Source organism: Bicyclus anynana, chromosome 18 (genome assembly GCF_947172395.1).
Source record: "Bicyclus anynana chromosome 18, ilBicAnyn1.1, whole genome shotgun sequence".
Lineage (NCBI taxonomy): Eukaryota > Metazoa > Arthropoda > Insecta > Lepidoptera > Nymphalidae > Bicyclus > Bicyclus anynana.
In genome coordinates this window covers 15,282,831-15,301,712 of record NC_069100.1, presented here as the reverse complement: position 1 = coordinate 15,301,712, position 18,882 = coordinate 15,282,831, and the positions used below count along the sequence as shown (strand labels likewise).

General features: G+C 37.2%; 1 protein-coding gene across 4 annotated transcripts in view; it reads left to right on the top strand.

Annotated features, from left to right (window-relative positions):
• Positions 1-6,453: 6,453 nt before the first annotated feature.
• The window catches only part of LOC112043866 (CLIP-associating protein), a 58,728-nt gene continuing 46,299 nt past the window's right edge, over positions 6,454-18,882 (top strand). Inside the window, exons 1-4 of one of the 4 annotated variants that reach the window (XM_052886886.1) lie at positions 6,454-6,551; positions 13,485-13,732; positions 14,231-14,419; positions 17,263-17,363. In XM_052886886.1, coding sequence (XP_052742846.1) covers positions 14,231-14,419; positions 17,263-17,363 — 290 coding nt within the window. In that variant the 5' untranslated portion in view covers positions 6,454-6,551; positions 13,485-13,732. Of the gene's footprint in view, positions 6,767-13,484; positions 13,733-14,230; positions 14,420-17,262; positions 17,364-18,882 lie in introns of all 4 variants that reach the window. The other 3 variants (XM_052886888.1, XM_052886887.1, XM_052886889.1) reach the window with 3 other exon arrangements.

Sequence of the window (18,882 nt, the reverse complement as noted above, 5' to 3'; positions counted from 1 at the left end):
CAAGACTTTTCATAGAAATAATCAAAATAAGTGAAAATAAACTACAAAATCAACGAAACGTGGAACAAATTGTATGGAAAGACGAGGCATTAAAACGATTAAGTCTTGAGATGGGTTATGCTAAAGCTATTCTAGATTGTCTAAATAATTTACCACTCTTATCGATCACTGATAAAACTTCGAGGAAATTAGTTAAAATGATAAGTCATTTAGCAGAAAGAATGTATGTATGGTGGCAAGATAAACATGACGATCCTAATAATATTTATATTGACACTGATTTATCAGACTTCATTATGCTATGGATATCAGAACTTCCGGTAAATACAAGTAAAGAAATTGATAAATCCATAGTTTTACAACAAATGCTTAAGCGAATGGAACGAGTCAATAAAAGTGAATTGGAAAAACAAATATTATACAACAAGTCAAGTGAAATGTGTGAATTTCCTTATACTTGCTGTAACCTAACAATTTCAAGTGAAAGAACAGACCCTGGTGATGCTATTGTAGATGCAATTGAGAGATGGTGCACGGAGTTACCACTGGAAATTGAAGATAATGCGGTTAGTACTGCTATAAAAGACAACTTTGCAAAGGAACTATATAAAAAAGTTAATGAATTGAATATGGATCCAAAATGTTTCACTGACAATAATCTTTATCAAGAATTGTTGTCTGAAAAAATCGATGTTCAGTTTGGCATTGTACCACAAAATTTGAAACTACAATCAGTAAAAGAAAACCTAAAACGACAATTACTCTCTTCAATAATGGAAAAAAGAATTCAAATAAGGGAACAGGCTTCCAGTACTGAATACAAAAATGAATTAGAAAAAGTAATTGATCTATCATTACCTAATCCACTACCAACTTATCAGGAAGACAGCCCTGGTTTCAAAATTTACAAGGATCGTCTAGCAACAATGTTCATTCTTGAAAACTTTGACCATAGTTATGATGATGTTAAAGAAAAGTATCTAAAAAACATAAAAAGAGATATCGATAAATATTCTCCAGAAGCTCAAAAAAGAAACGCCATTCCACTCAATAAAGATCAGCTCTTTATTGAATTATACAGTATTCTTTATAACGTTCCCCTCCCTAACAATAATTCTATAATGGAAGAAGTGGAAGAAATCAAAACTAGATGTGAAATTGATAGCTGGTTTGAATCTTTACCTTTCAAAGAATCTGCTTGCATTGGTGGAATTTTAGCGAAAAATCAGATTTCAGGCATGCTTGCAAAGCGAATTCATAAAATGGAAAAAAATGATGGAAACTCTGACAATAAAATCCAAAAAGAGATAGTGAAGTGGTTATTGAAATTTTCTTTTATGCCTGGTCAAGAAATGAATGTTGATGAATTTGCAAAAAAATTACAAGAAAGATTAAAGTTAACTTTGAAACATAGGCATTGTGCAGCACGTCACGAAAATGTATACATAGAAAACTTTATTCAACAAAAAAACAACTGCAAGAGTAAGGAAAATTTTAATTCTAGTCAATTTACCAGTCCCGTCCAGTCGGATCCCGATTGCTGTCAAATATCTTCTCCATCAACTACAAAAGCAGCAGACTTAATTTTCAATATAGTAGAGACGTGGTGTCAACAACTAAATCTACCAGCAAATACTCCCCAAGAGAGTGATAGTATAAAAGTTATGAAAGATAACCTTGTTACAAAAATAATTATGAAAATAAGCGAACTAAATGTAAATCACGAAACCTGGAACAATGATTTTTTATATGACGCTTTGTTAGACGATGAGCTAGAAAAGCTTTTGTCAACTTTTCCCACGTCATATGAGTTTAATCAAAGTAAACAGGGAAGAAAAAACCAACTGAAAGTATCAATAAAATCTGTCAAACCTCTCATTAAAAAAGAAAAAGCCAAGTATGAGTATAAACAAGAATTAGAAACTGTTGTAAAAACATTTTTAATTGAACCCAAGAATATATTTTCAAGAACAAGAGCTGTATATGCCAGCATAAAAGACAATATAATTGATAACTTTATTATGTACAATCACCATAAAAATGATGAAGAAGATAGTTTCCATAAAATGATGGTAAATGTTGCAGTAGATAAATATTTTACAGAAGTCAACGAAACTAAAAATCCAGTGTTCGATCCATTGATGGTAGGAAATCATTTACTTTGTGAAATGGCTAAAATACCAGGTCCTAGTGAGAATGCAATTTTAGACTTAATTAAGGAAATTAGAATAAAATTTGAAATTGCCGACTTTTTCAATTATGGGTTCTTATGTTCTGTTAAAGATAAATTACTTCTGAAAAACCAAGTAATAGCTACTTTAGCTATGCGTTTAATGGCATTGGTAGACCAAGGTTTTACAGCAGATACTCATTATAAAATGAAAAACGAAATTATTAAATGCCTAAAGAAATTAGATGAAAATGTAATTCCTGAGAAAGTAGATATATTAGTAGAAAAAATAATAAAAACATTCAATAAGACAGAAAATATAAATACGTTTCCAGTAATTGATGACCAAAGATATGAACATCAGGCAAGCGAACAACGAAACAGTAATATATATGACAGAAATAATCACAACTCTGATGAAGGACAATGGATGTCCTTACTACCAGTAACGCCAAAATCGAGACCTAAGGATAATAAAGAATCAATACCAAGCTTGAGCAATATGCCCAGGATATATAGAAATAAGTTGAATGAAATTCAAGGACCAAATTACAGCAGCCAAGCTGAAGGCCCTATAAATAATTCAGAAACTGAATATTCGGACTTTGCGAAAGGAGTTGTATTTACTTCTTCCATAAGAGAAGATGAGGAACCTCATAGTTTTATGGTATCTGAGAAACAACGGCATAACATTTCAAATTGGCAAGCAAAACAATGTATGCCTCCAGATTCAGATCAATCAAAACCCTCTGCATTTGTTTTATCAAATCAAAATAGTGAGTTGGTGCAAAATATTAGTTTGCAGGAGTCAAGCTCATTTAATAAAAAGCAGGAAAACATACCCTCCACATCATTTAGTGATCAACAGCCAGCAGATGACTACCAAAGACCAGGTTTACTACAATTAACCCAAGATAATCGAACAACAGAATATCCTCGCTCTTTAATAAATCGTACAGAAAGTAATCAAAATATACAACCACATTTAGAAGAAGAGGAATCAACTAAACGGCGAGCTAAAATTATTCCGTCCACTCCGATACCATTAACGGAGAAACAAGATTCGATTAAAACATACGCTAGTCCTCTGTCTCCAAGTAAGCAAGAACGGAAAACATCATCTGTTTTATCGTCGATTCAACCAAATTTAAGTCGTAAAACCTCAATTAAGATTGGAAACTTGAAGGATCCAAATCCCTCATCCAACTTTCAGTCAACTGTATCCAAAAACAGGTCGCTTGGGTCAACTTGTAACACCCATTGCAGAAAAAGAAGGCCGTCGATTTCATTTCTAAATTGCAATCAAGTATCAGATTCCTTAAATGCCTCGTGTTCACAAAATAATGCACAAAACGGATACCTTAGAGAATGTCTATCAACAGAAAATGTCGGCGTCAGTGACCGTAGTGGCTGTAGAAGCAGTTTACCTACTACATGCCACATACATAGGAATCAACGTTTCAGTACTGGAACTGATTTAAACCAATTATGTTGTAAAATGCCTCCATGTCGTTATCCTGGATTTTATTATTATTAATTATTGTATTGATGTATTCACTGAAATAAATACCTCTTAATATATTTTAATAAAATAATTTATTATGTATGTAAGCAGTGGCGTGCACTTCATAGATGCAAAAATGCACTGCATACCCCAAGGACTCAATACAAACCTATGTTGGACCATAGAATACATGGCTGGACAAGGACTTGTACTTAAAGTGCATACCCTATTTAAAAATCTTGTGCACGCCACTGTATGTAAGCAGACCTTCAGTCCTTTACCTAATTTACTTGCGAAAATCAGTTTAGAAGACAATTACTAAGATTAGCGCAAATAGACAGACAGACAGACCGAAAATAATTAAAAACAATGTGCTTATAATAAAATGTACCTACATATTACAATAGGCGTTCTGGTTCAGATATCCCACGGGAGCAATGATTTTTCCGGAATGAAAAGTAGCTTATGTGTTAATCCAGGCTACATTCTATCTCTTATTTCAGTTAATTCAGTTTATTAGTCGAGAATAGGTAAAAAATAAAAAACATTCGCATCATAATCATCTTTTCGTTAGTCTTTCGTTAGATTTTTCGGGATAAAAACTAGCCGATTTGTATTCTAATACAGAGTATAACTATCTTCGTTTTTAAATATCAGCCAAATCGTAACAGAGTAATAAACATCCAAACAAACATCCATACATACTTTAGCGTTTATAATATTAGTAGGATAGGATAATTATGATTTTTTTTTTTTTTTATTTTATTGAGAAAGAATACAATAAGGAACTTAAGCTAACTTATCCTAATAACTATACAAATCATGCCCACGTGGAATGGTGGCAAGAATACTGGCTGCATTTCCGCGCTGGACAGCCAGGCTGATCCTTTGCGCAAAAAATGAGCCAGCCCTTCTGTCACCAGTCGAGGCAACAAGCCGCGGTGAAATAGTACGGAAAAATTTTTTTACACTGCGACTCCATGGCCCAAGGGTCTCCACGGCAAAAGGTACAGATATGTAACTCTCTGTCAGAGAGGCATACTTGAGCCACTTACCGGTTTCAGCTTTTTCTGCTGCGGCTCCCGGTCTTGATTCTGTCTCCCTGATATGACACGGTGCTAATGTGTCGACGCATGTAGCGTCCCACATTAGGGCCCGCCCCATTTCCCAGGGAACCAGCGTCAATCCATCAGGTCTCTTACCATCATCCCGACTGATTCCTAACGGCTCGATTAGCGCAGGAATATTTATGGTGGCAAGAGCCCTTTTTATTATGTCATTAAGAGAGCCATGCCGAAATAGCCTACCGCCACTCCTTTGGCATGAAAGCCCGTGGATTCCAAATTTACTCACCTCTTTCCCACATGGACATTAGTGCTCTAAACACAATGGTGTACCCAATCTGAGTCCTAGAGCCACACGAAAACTTTCGTTGTCTAATAAAGTGCCAAGATTTTTCGATGGCAAGGCATGGAGCCAATACCCAGATTCCTTTTCGGATAATGCTAGAAGCCTGGCTCTATCTACAGCACTTGTAAGATTTTGAACTAAATTTTCATGTGTCAGCTGAACCAATGGAGCATCCCAAAGTTTTTGTGTAGTACGTTCCTTTGGGATGTCAACGTTGGGACATCTGACCTTCCAACTCTCTAGAGCCTCTGTGGCATAGGTTATGCAAACTGAATTGGAATTAAGAATACGATGATACTAATAAAAGCATAAAAATCTATTACAAATTTTTTGTTAATAGTCATGGAATTATGTCTCATCTCCTTACAGTCTTCCAGTTAGTACGAGATTCGGCTTATAAAATATAATATACCCTCATCTGTTATTTATTTGGGATGAGAAATAGAAAAATAAACAAATAAGTACATAGAAAATATTCACATTGACACATTGCACATAGGTTGCCTATTTCGGCCGGATACTATTTATTGATTGTTATTAGATATGTATTTTTTAATTTATTTAATCTTCTTCCCTCATTGGATAATTAAAAACAATCGTGCAAAATATACCCAAAAAATTGAAAAGTAAAGGTTGTCTGCTTTCACACTGCAACTGTGGAGTTGCCTATCAGTTATTTACACGTAGTCGTGTAATATGCTAAATTTAACTGTTTTAGGTTGCCTTTGATCTAGTTCATGGTTTCCTAGATTTTGTATAAAAAATGTGTTTGGCCGTAATTTAACTAGGCAACCTATTTGCAATGTGTCACTGTGAACAATAACTATCATTTATTTCATATCACTTATGTATAGTAGATGAGGGTATATATTTCTGATGCCGGATCTTTAACTACCTACGCTTATATAGTTCTTTTTGGAATAATCGAATGCTATCCTCCGTCTAAATACGGCAAAATCAAGGGCAAAATCGGTAGAGGGAGACACCCTCGTCCCTCTAATCTTGACAGCTAGCATGAGTATTGCCATTATTTTCAAAGTGAGAATTTGGTATGAATTTTATTCTAATTTATCTATGATTTCTGTAAAATTTGTTAAAATTAAAAAAAATAGAGAAAAGAAAGAAATAGAGTCCTTTTTATAAAAGAAGTCCCGTGGTTAAAACCTGAACTAAAATTGACAGCACCCTGCACCTTACACCTATGGCATTACCATAGATTCACGAGTTGGTACAATTACGGCCCATTAAAGGCCTTAGAAAATGACATTATGACCGCCATTACCAAATGGCAATGAATGCCATTAAAGACATTAGCGCCGTGTCTGGCGAACTTCTTTCATGAAAAGAACTTTACCTGTATAGTCTTTGGTAAGTAACGTCTATGACGCCATGACAGGTCACGTGATGTAAATTTTTGTTGGGCATGCGCGTATACCTACTGAACATTTTCTGTGTGATTTTGAAACGGTGAGATATCTTTTAGAAATCTTGATTTTAAATTGGCCATTTGTGTTTTTCGCTGTAATTTATAGTTATCCAAAGTTAAATAGTGCTAGTGCAAAGGTGCTGTGTCGTCGTCTTAAAGGTCACCACATCTCTAAATGGCAATCGGGATTGCCATCCGAATGTCGTATGATGGATTGTGAGAAATCTTTGTGAATTGGATTTTATCGCCGGCGTATGTAAGATATTTTGTGATTCTATCATCTTTTTCATCAATCACTCCAAATATTCCATTTTTTAAGTTTATCAATATTTGACAGCGCTTTGTTGAGATCGACTACTTAAATGTCAGCCTACAAAAAGTTACTGCAATACGATTTTCACGCCCAAAAACTTATGTACAGTTCCTTAACGCTGTTCCTTCAAATGCAATCTCCTATCTTAAGTAGAAAGTAGCATGTTTACAGTGCATTAGTATACGAGGTGTGTACATTTTAGCATACATGGAAGTAAACTGAATTCGTGATACGCGATGACATCATGATAGGTACCGAGCGATATAAACAGTGCATAGGTCTTTTAGAAAGTCATAACAAACTTGTTGTTCTCTCTCTTTGTGTCCAACAGCCATCCTCTTTGACTTTCATCACTGTCAACCTCATCCCAACCACTCCTAGAAAGTTTGATTTATAAAATCGGATAAGGAGCGACATGGTTTGATTTGGAATCTGTTTTTTTGTCGGAGGGCCCTTGTGGCAGTGCTTCGCTGAAGAAGAACTACCATAATACACTGTCTTTATGGCAAGCATCTATATTTTGTTACCTGAACCAGAATGGTAAAGTTTGAGGCTTTGGTGCTATGTCTCTCGTTGTTCGGAACAGTATGGCATTGTTAGTTGTGTATCATTCTCATCATTTGTCATCTCCGAAAGACAGGATAACTCCATGTACAGGCTTAAGATGAGAGACAATGTTTCAAGATATGTATGTAGAATCATGAGGTAAATTTGCCTACAAAAGAGATAGTAATATTGTAAGCATTCATAATGCTTTCTTTTTCATTGCAAAATTGAAAAGGGCAATATGTAGGTATGCTTAGCTTTTTCTCTTGGCTTGCTTCTAGATAGCTTCTGCTCTTCTTGCAGAAGAGACGTGATAGCCTATTGGATATGACCCCTGCATTCAATTTGGGGGGTGTAGGTTCAAAATCAATCCATACCACCTCCAACGTTTCAGTCATGTGCATTTTAAGATTTTAAATATCATGTGTCCCGAACAGTGAAGGTAAAACATCATGAAGAAACCTGCATACCTGAGAATTTTCTTAATTCTTTATGTGTGAAGTCTGCCAATCTGCATTTGGCCAGTGTGGTAGACAAAAAACCTAACTTTCTAATTCTGAGAGGAGACTTGTGCTCAACAGTGAGCCAAATATGGGTTGTTAATGATGATTAATTCTTTGACCTACTGTAGGCCTAGCATGCAACCCACAACATTATCTAATGAAGACAAATGAAACAAGTGTGAAACTGGATTTATCGCTCAGTCTTACTGGGGCATAAGAGATAGTGATATTTCTGGTTCCTTTGCTATTGTTTGATTTGTCTTTACAAGATATGTCATGACTCTCATGTTAGGTCTGCTGGTGATCCATTTGTTTGTTACATCAGTATCTGTACATCTAATAGCATTAATTTTGATGCAGTAACTATCTCTAATTTCAAGCAACCTGATTCCCAGCGTAATTATAGAGCAATCAGTCCATTATCAGATTTGCAATACAGAGTATTATTATAAAAACTTCCAGGATTAATGAGCAGATTTATTGTGCAGAACTCTAGGGAACATTCATATTATTTACTAAAGATGTATTATTCCAACATGTATTCAATCTTTTTTATATACACCACTGATCATCACCATACTTCAGGTTACTAGAAATGATTAATTTGAAAACCACTAAACATTGTGTGTGACTCAGATGGTAAATTAATATTTATATTTGTTAATTTTTCACTATAGGATTTTTTCCTGTTATAGTTAGTTAGTATAAGTTACAATGATATATTTTACTCATGCATATACTATATACACTACAACGAGTACTAAAGTAGGTACTAAAGTAGGTATTTGACATAAATTATTTGTCATCTAACCTGCAGCAACAGAAGTCACACTAATTTTACGATAATTTAATTTATGCGTGTAATAAAAACATTCCAAAATGTACCTCTTTTGTTTACTTTATTTCATAAAGAGTTTTGATAGTATTTATTATTGTTATTCTCCAAATAATCAGAAAGTCAAAATTATTTGATGGCACGCCAATGACCCCATTAAACATTTTTTAGAAAAAATGGCACGTTGATGCATAAAGGTTCGCCTACCCTGCACTACAAGGTCTCACCTCCCTCCTTATAGGTGAAGGGATAATAGAGTTTAGATCCCATAACAGTGCTGTGCTGCTGTGGCATATCATTACACTGTATCCTCAGATACTGTGTTTCATTGTAACACCCATAAATAAGTTCTTGGCACATGGTTACGTATACTAGCATTTATTTCTGATACTGAGAAAAGCATTACCCACCATACCTTGAAAATTACAGGCCTCTGTTCTCTGTTTTAACTTTAAAATTAAGCACTGTGATTCCTCAAAATGCATATTATTAAATACAGTGTTTTGTCAAGGTATAGTAGTGTGGTATGATGGGCTGACAATGTAGACTATAGGATGGGGGACAGTGTATTTATTCTTGCAATGATCACTGTAAGATGTTAATGGTAATGACTCAAATGATCATGTGTCGTGTTATTTTTCATCATATTTTTGGTTTTGCGATCATCCTTAGACAGTGCATTTTTAGATGTGTAGACAATCACTATAAAGTGGACACAATTGGGTAGCCTTTTTACTACAAAGGTTTTTGATCACAGTGGAATTGGGTGGAACAGGCCACTGTTAGAACTGGTCTTCCATCGGGCCTTGTCAGACAGCCCCTGAAATATATATTTAACAACAAAGAAGTGTACATTTTGTTATTAATTGACTCCCAACTAACCTAAAACTAAGAAACAATATAAAACAATAACTTTTAAACATAAAGAACCATTAAAACATTGAATGCATGTAGGCGTATGATCTGATACCTCTTTAATTACACACCAGGCTATTTTTGGCTAAATTCTTACACCCATATCTGTGCTCTTGCTATATGGAGACACAAATGTTATAATATATTCAACCAAGGTGGTATAATGAATATGTTGTGTATATTTTGTATGGGAATGATGATGTTCATTATAAAATAACAAATCTGACTTAGTAGTCCAGCGGTTAGCATATGTGTCTTCATATTATGAGGTCCTGGTTTTGATTCTTGGGTTGGGCTACATAATAATGAACTTTTCTTAAAGATTTCTAATCTTTAATCTCAATATCTTTAATAAAGATCTTTAATCTCACATGACTGGAATGTTGAGTCAACTATTATTGTTCCAATAGTCACTTCAGTCTTTAAGCTTTGACCAACACCTAAAGAAGCTTTCTTTTAACTGCTGGATCAAGGGACAGATACAAAAGGCAGTGATTGAGATTATTACTCACTCTGGAGCCTTGACCACCGGTTGCTTGGGCATCTTCTTCTTACTTCTGGGCCATTTCCGCACTTGGCCATGTGATTGGTGTATGTAGGTCCTTCAGTGTAGGTCCCTGCTGGATTCACTCTAAGCTCATTCCAGAAGCTTAGCAGGCCTCTGGGGCATTTATAATGCCTGACAATGGAAGGGCTGGCCTTTTTAATAAATTTTTAATAGTGTTTTGTATTTTATTAACATTGTTATAAATCAAAAAAAACAAAGGACAAATAAATAAATTAGAGAAAAACTTTTTTTTTAAATATTAAGTCTATCAAGAAATTTTAAGTAATAATTCTCAGCCCTTGGATTATTAATGGTGTTATACCCCAAGCTTCAGACAGCCTGTGTTGTTGTTGCTAGATCGAGTCATTGTTGTTACAATCAGAGTGATTGTTACAGATACAATTATACAAACATTATCACTAACCTGCCAACTCACATTGGAGCAGTGTGGTGGGCTTAAGCTCTATATGTCTCTACAATGAGGAAGTGGCCTTCTAGTGGGCCGCTGGAATAGGTTAACGAGAATATCTCTATAAGTCTGAGTTAAGTGAAGCTTAGTAAAAATTTGTGGGAATGCCTATATTTATTTGTTCTGATAGATAAACTGATTAAAGTGGTATTTATGTAATTTAATCATGTTAATGAAATTTTTACACATGATATCATTTAATTTATTTATCTATGTACATATTATTATCAAACAAAGTCGACAGACAGACAGGCGGAGTCTCTGAAAACTACTGAACTGTAAAATTTCATAGAGTTTTCAGGAATAAATTATAAAGATGTAGTTGTAAGTAAATTAATGAGGAAGTTATACAATTTGCCAAGGTACTGTGAAAGAAATTTGCCAATTGGAAATATTGCAATAATTCATCTGGGACTTTTCATTGAAAACCCTTTAGGATATAACTAAACAAAGCATGTTGCATATTTCACTTCTTTTCATTACTCACGGTGGAAGTTGTGAGTGTTTCATAGTGTTTTGGTAAAATTATCAGTTTCATAATTATTTTTTTTTTTAAACTTTACATCCAGTTGCAAAATGTATGTGTTATATTGCCAGAACTCAAACCCTGGATGTTGTGATCTAAAGCCTCATAAACTAAACACTGGACCAATCCAAAAAGCATTTGAGGCAATCCAAAAAAATGTGTGTGTTAATACTTAAAAAAACCTATATGTGTAAAATTGAGAACCTTTCTCCGTTTTTCTGTTAGTTGAAAATCAAAAAGATATTGCAGAACATAATTAAGACCACTTTTATATTTGTAAAGGCGAGATAATTATCGTGGGAACCAAAACTTGCTTACATGTTGTGTGAGTGAACTTTCATTTTATATGATTAGTAATGGATACAGGCCATAACTTCTTATTTATGTAAATTATAAATAAATTTAAGTTTTCAAAGTTATACGAGCTGGGAATCTACAATCTTCCTGGTCTAATTCCTTCCAATAAATTGAATAAATAGTACTGATAGGTACAAAAATTAATTATGGTAAGACTTACAAAAAAGAGAAAACAAATGCGCAATGCCAAATGACTAACAGTAAACAAAAGAATTTTATTAGTGGCATTTGAGAATTTTTGTGGCTTAGTTTAGTTAACAGAAAGGTGATTCAGGCAGGTCAGGTCTCAGACCTATTATCAACCTTCTGATGGACTGTATCACACTCAAAGTCTCCAACAAAATTGTCTGTCATTATTGAGGGGGACAAGGTAAACTCACTTTTACCTGGTGGGAGGCTTCGGCCGTGGCTAGTTACCACCCTACCGGCAAAGACGTACCGCCGACATCGTGCCGGAACAATAAATCGCTTGGCAAAAAATCGGAAAAATAAATAGATCTTTGCGTACTACGACCTACTTAATTATTTTACTACCCTATCCAAAGCTTTCATCCTTTCCAGAATGGATTAACCTTAATTGGATTAAGTATACAGTATCCTAGATAGGCAAAGAAAGCATGCCTTAATCATTCAAGATTAAATACAATATGAAGACAATATGATGTCACAAACGTAGTTATCTGTGCTCTTGTAAACAAATTTGACCTTGTGTCAAGGTCGACTCGACTGCAGGCTGATTGATAAATTTGTTTAGGCCACCTTCACACTTGGCTAATTGGCGTACGTGACATACGAGTACATACACTCATAGTAGTTTAAGACCAATGGAATAAATAATAATTTTCAAGTACTTACTGGCTGTTTAAAACTTGTCTCCAAAAAGCGTTGTTTTATTTCGATGTGAATGGCATGATTGGTGAAATTAAAAGCACATGGCTTACACTTTGATTTAAAGCGAGTGTACCTTCCTTAAAAAAATCATATCTTTACGCCTCTTTTTTTTTTTTTTTTTTATTCTTTACAAGTTAGCCCTTGACTACAATCTCACCTGATGGTAAGTGATGATGCAGTCTAAGATGGAAACGGGCTAACTCGTTAGGAGGAGGATGAAAATCCACACCTCTTTCGGTTTCTACACGGCATCGTACCGGAACGCTAAATCGCTTGGCGGTACGTCTTTGCCGTTAGGGTGGTAACTAGCCACGGCCGAAGCCTCCCACCAGCCAGACCTGGAGAAATTAAGAAAAGCTCAATCTGCCCAGCCGGGGATCGAACCCAGGACCTCCGTCTTGTAAATCCACCGCGCATACCACTGCGCCACGGAGGCCGTCATAACGGCCTCTAGACGGACTCCATTGCTAAACGTAGACTTAAGCTTTCTGTAAACTCACATGGCTCCAAGACAATATCTCGTGAGAAAAACATTGTCAACCAACAGCGACTAGGGACTTCCAAACACCACCCTGAACTTGTAACCAACAACTTCATGTGGCTTGATCGTGTCCAACCACCTACAGTTCGTTTCGTATAACATGGTGTGGGTGACAGTTCGTTGCACTCTTGAAAGTTGGCCACATTTCGCGAAAATAGTACGTATTATGGACGTCATTAGGCAAATGTCACCGTACCCATGCTATCTGAAAAACATTATAGTGCGCCGACCAATGTTACGCTTCCCAGATTGAAGTCGCCAATCGCAAGGCCTTGGGAGCTTAATTTCTCAAACAACAAAATGCTGTCTCTATTGCCAGTACAGGCATTGAGACTAAGATTTGTTGATAATTTTGGCTTTTCAATAGATTTCATTTCTGATTCAATCACAAATATACTCCAACCTTCATCGCCCGCTGAGTAATTCTGATCTGTCTTATGCCGTCTCTATTTAGCACACATCACAAATCTTCAAGACGAAGCTATTTGTAACAATTACCTTTGTTTAACAATTATATTTTTCTTGTTGCAGAGTTCCCAAAATTTACAATTAAAGAAAATGACTCCAGACAGTGAAGTGCCGTGAAAGTAATTTAGTGCTAGTTTTTGGTGCAGTTTTTAGTGTTGATCTCGAGTTACACTAGTGTACAGTGTACAGCGGCTGGTGCGCGCGGTGGCCTCGCCGAGTGTGCCATGAGTTTTACATGGGTTTGGACACTTTGCGACTCTTGCAAAGATAATATTTTGGATTTCACCATCGACAAGCTGTTTTGGTAAACGGTGAGTCAATTTTTTTTCTTTATCATGTAGATTTCTTTAGATGTAGATGACCTCTATCTTCTTCTCTAAAAATCTTTCAGTGTTAGATAGCCCATTTATCGAGGAAGGCTATAGGTTATATATTATCCCCGTTTTCCTACGGGAACGGCAAATCACGCGGGTAAAACCGCCCGCTGTCAGCTAGTATACAATACATCTGAGTGCCTAGTGAGAGTTTTCAATGTTTTCATACAGTGACGATCACGTTGACGTAAATGCGAATTTATATGGAACTAGCTGACGCCGCGCGGTTTTACCCGCATAGTTGCCGTTCCCGTAGGAAAGCGGGGATAATATATAGCCTATAGCCTTCCTCGATAAATGGGCTATCTAGTATACATGAAACAGTTGTGCAGTAGTGCCACTAGATGGCATTGTTTCAAATCCTTAGAAATTCGCGTTTACGTTACTCTGCTGTCCGTGGCAGAGTGTAGTGAATGTGTAATGTGTGGTGCCCAGATGGCGCACTACCCACAGCCGGCCAGCCTGGAGGCGGCGCTGCCGCTGCTGGCGCGGCCGGACCCGCGGCTGCGCCAGCAGCTGGGCGAGCGGCTGGCGGCGCTGGTGCGCGGCGAGGAGCTGACGCACGAGCTGGTGGCGCCGCTGCTCGACGCGCTCGTCACCTGGCTCAACGGCGGCAACTTCAAGGTGAGGCTTGCCTCCACACACACGAATATCTTAGCATTCCATGGATTCACCGTGCGGGTGCCGGGTCCATCGCGTGGTAGAGAGAAAAACACCAAGCGAAGTCCAGGACTTGTGACTACTGGATGTAGGGTTAAGGAATTCCTTGACGATCGATCAACACTCCCCTTCTCTGCTCGTGTTTTTCTCCCTACCTATCCAAATTTGGTAAGATCCTATTAGAGCAGCTTTGGATACTCGTTCTAATATAGAACATTTCTCTAAAAGTGCAGCTAGTTCTATAGCTGCACTTCTCTAGAAGTTCAGCTAATTGAACCTGCACTTCTCTAGAAGTGCAGGTTAATCCATTAACTTCGACGTAAGTTTAATTGATATATACGAAATTGAGATTCTATGTAACAAATGTCACCCGGTGCCTATTGACAACCCGTGGATCGTAGTCGTGGATATCATACAGTAGGTAGATGACATTTCTCAGTTGATTTGATGTTTATTTTAAAAAGTGTTAATAAAGATTAAATTAGTGAATAGGTACTTTCTTATGAATAAACGAATTATTATTATTATAGGCCAGCAGATCCTCTCGTGGTAATCACTTAACATCCGCCGAACTGCGTGCCCGCTAATAAAGCGTTAAAAAAAAAAACAAAATAGTGCAAGAGCTGCCCCCAAACTGTCGCTGTCGCGTGCTTCACGCTTCGTGTGCACTGTATTTGCGCGCGCGGCGGGTTATTCTCTTATATTATTTGAACATTTTCATCTTAGTGAAATTCATACTGGTCCATATTCCATACTAATTACATTATTATTCTCTCTATACTACTAGCTGACTCCGCGCGGTTTTACCCACGTGGTTCTCGTTCCCGTAGGAATACGGGGATAATATATAGCCTATAGCCTTTCTTGATAAATGGGCTATCTAACACTGAAAGAATTTTTCAAATCGGACCGGTAATTCCTAAGATTAGCGCGTTCAATCAAACAAACAAACAAACTCTTCAGCTTTATAATATTAGTATAGATTATTTTGTCTGTTACCTTTTCACGGCTAAACCGCTGGATTGATTTGTATGAAATTTGGGTACTTTTTATCACGGAAAAATCCATGATTCCCGCGGGATTTGTAAAAAAGAAACAGAATATCGCGTTAACGGGCTCGCAGGCGTCCGCTAGTAATCCAATAAAATCAATATTAGTGTGTGTAATTTATTTGTCTAATCAAAAAAATGTTACTTTAGAGGATTTCTGTTAGATCTAATATAACATGCCGAAAAATATAAATACGCTTTATACTTGGGCCTCATTGCACGAGAGTTAAAAAAGCGATACGTTAAAACCCAGCGTTGGCGTTTTTATTCACGTTCTTAATTTAATTAATGGTCTATTTCTAACGAATAAAATTGAAAATGCAACCATTGCTCTATAAAATCGCTGTCGTGTGAACATATCACTTGGGAATGCATTTGTTGTATTTGAACGTCCGTTTAAAAACTCTTGTGCGAATGAGGGCTTAGGGTCCTTATCTTAAAAACGTTGGTACTCTCAAAGTCTAACTCCACAAGTGACCACAGTACCAGAGTAAAGATGTGACAGTACTTAGTACTCACTTATGACAGGACCGCAGGAGCATAGACTGAGAAGCTGTCAGCGTTCCTAAAATCTATCGTAGACATTTAGCCCATTACTACATCTATTCTACATCCAGAAATAGCATGTCTATATTAGACAAAGTCTAAAACCTAAAATAAAGCTAGACGTTGAGAATAGCCCGCCGCGATCTCGCCGTGTGGGCGTCGCGTCTCATTTTAGTGTTCATCTCGGTGGGATGTACTACTGTGCGGTTTCTTTGTGTTTTGTTGTGCACGTACTTCAAAACTGAGGCGTTTTGACGCTTGATCGAGAAATAAGGCATGTGAGGATTACTACTATATTTGAACACTTGTAAAAAATGCTTTGTAAAAAACGTTTATTTAATTATTAAGTTTTGCCAACAACTTCAAGCTCTAAAGTTCTAAAGTTATTTTTGTAGCCCGAGAATTAGAAACAGAGCATTCTTTCGGCAGGAGGCTTGTTTTGCGACACCAGCAATTCATATTACGCTAACTCGAATTATGGCAAAAATGGATTTTTTCATGTCAAATTTCATTAAATGAGGTTTTTACTTATATTATGTTTTAAAAAAAATGTGATGAAATATGCAAAAATAACGAAGTTACAAATTCTATACTACGCTAAGCATACTTTTTTTGATCTTGATACTTATACTTTTTTTGATCTCTCGATTAAAATTACGCCAACTATTTAGCAGTGTTTGCGCAAATATCTAACTATACTTGTCGCTGTGTTGTGTGGATCTAAAATTTAATCTGTAAATCTTCATAAAGTGCAGATAAAAGTTATTTTAGATGCCCCGCGCGCACGACTTCACACCCGCGCAGTCGTTCCCCCCTGTCGCCCGCATATCATGGGAGTGTCATCAACGAACTTTTGACGGCCTCCGTGACGCAGTGGTATGCGCGGTGGATTTACAAGACGGAGGTCCTGGGTTCGATCCCCGGCTGGGCAGATTGAGATTTTCTTAATTTGTCCAGGTCTGGCTGGTGGGAGGCTTCGGCCTTGGCTAGTTACCACCCTACCGGCAAAGACGTACCGTCAAGCGATTTAGCGTTCCGGTACGATGCCGTGTAGAAACCGAAAGGGGTGTGGATTTTCATCCTCCTCCTAACAAGTTAGCCCGCTTCCATCTTAGACTTACCATCAGGTGAGATTGTAGTCAAGGCCTAACTTGTAAAGAATAAAAAAAAAAATAACTTGCCTAACTATAAATGATAATGTATCGTCCGCAGGTCGCGCAGAGCGGGCTGGAGGTGATAGGGGCACTCGCGGAGCGCATGGGCCCGGAGTTCAGCCACTACGTGTCCACCGTGTTGCCGCACGTCATCGACAGGTGAGGGGCTCCACTTTTACTCGCGTGATCCCCGTTTCCGTAACAATACGGGGATAAATGGGCTATATAACAGGAAAAGGATTTTTCAAATCGGACTAGTAGTTCCCGAGATTCACTCGTTCAATCAAACAAACAAACTCTTCAGCTATATAATATTAGTATAGATGCAATGACACGTTAGCCCTTGGCTGCAGGGGTGTAGCTACCGCTGTATCAGCCGTATAAATGATAAGGGGCCCACGGATTACATGGGCCCCTTACGTGTGAAAGCAAATATTGATAAAGTGTAATCCACAATGTCACTTAATTTGGCTATATTTCACTTCAGAAATGACAAAATTAAAAAATGACTATCCTTTTTTCGACTTAAGCGTGCAGTCAAAAAAATTAAACATAAGGTTATGACTGTCGTATTTAATTTAAGCAAACATTTTTGTTTCTTTTGTGAGACGTCTTGACCCTGAGCCCTCCAAGTAATTTTAATACAAGGCCCCCATGGCTCGCTACGTCACTGCCTTGCTAATATCTCACTAGTAGCCGTGGTATGCGACCAAACGCCTTATCTCGAGAGGAAAAATGGACAAATGTCAACCAGTAGTAGCACAAGAGGTGGGACAGGGACTGGTTTTAATTTTTTCTATTTCACGGTTAATAAGACGATATTACTTGCCAATCATAAATTAATCTTAAGTCAACGCTGGTTCCCTGAGAAATGGGCGGGCCCTAATGTGGGACGCTACATGTATGCTCAAGTATGCCTTTTGCCGCGGAGACCCTTGGGCCATGGAATCGCAGTGCCAAAAAATTTTACCGAACCATTTCACGGCGGCTAGTTGCCTGGACTGGTGACAGAAGCGCTGGTTCATTTTTGGCACAAAGGCTCAGCCTGGCTGTCCAGCGCGGAAATGCAGCCAGTATTCTTGCCACCATTCCACGTGGGCATGATTTGTATAGTTATTAGGATAAGTTAGCTTAAGTTCCTTATTGTATTCTTTCCCCCTTTAAAAAAAAACAGAATTTTAGTATGAATTTTGATTTCCTTGAGAGTAGCGGTATGAATGATTCTAGCGGCATAAACGACAGACGGACAACAAATTGACCCTATAAGGATTCCGTTTTTCCTTTTGAGTTACGGAACCCTAAAAACGTTGTAGCGTTCTAAGATCTCAAAAGAACACTCAGCTTCTCCACAAACTCAGCACAATAATAGGTCACAACAAACAGTAATGTTTATGACAGGAAGTGCCGTCACAAGCCGTCATGCGCGACAGTGCTCTAATGAGTCTAATGGGCGCGCCCATTGTTTTAGCATTAGATGACACACACAAATGAAATAGATAGGTATTCCAATGAACCATTTAACAAAATATGAAATGAGTAACAGGCACTGATTCCGTTTGCGTGAAAATCAAATTTTTATAGATTCCGCGGGTATTTTTGGGGAAAAAAGTTAATTCAGGGTACAATTTATATCCATTTAAATTCTCAGCCAAGTCGGTTTATTAGATAAGGTCAAACA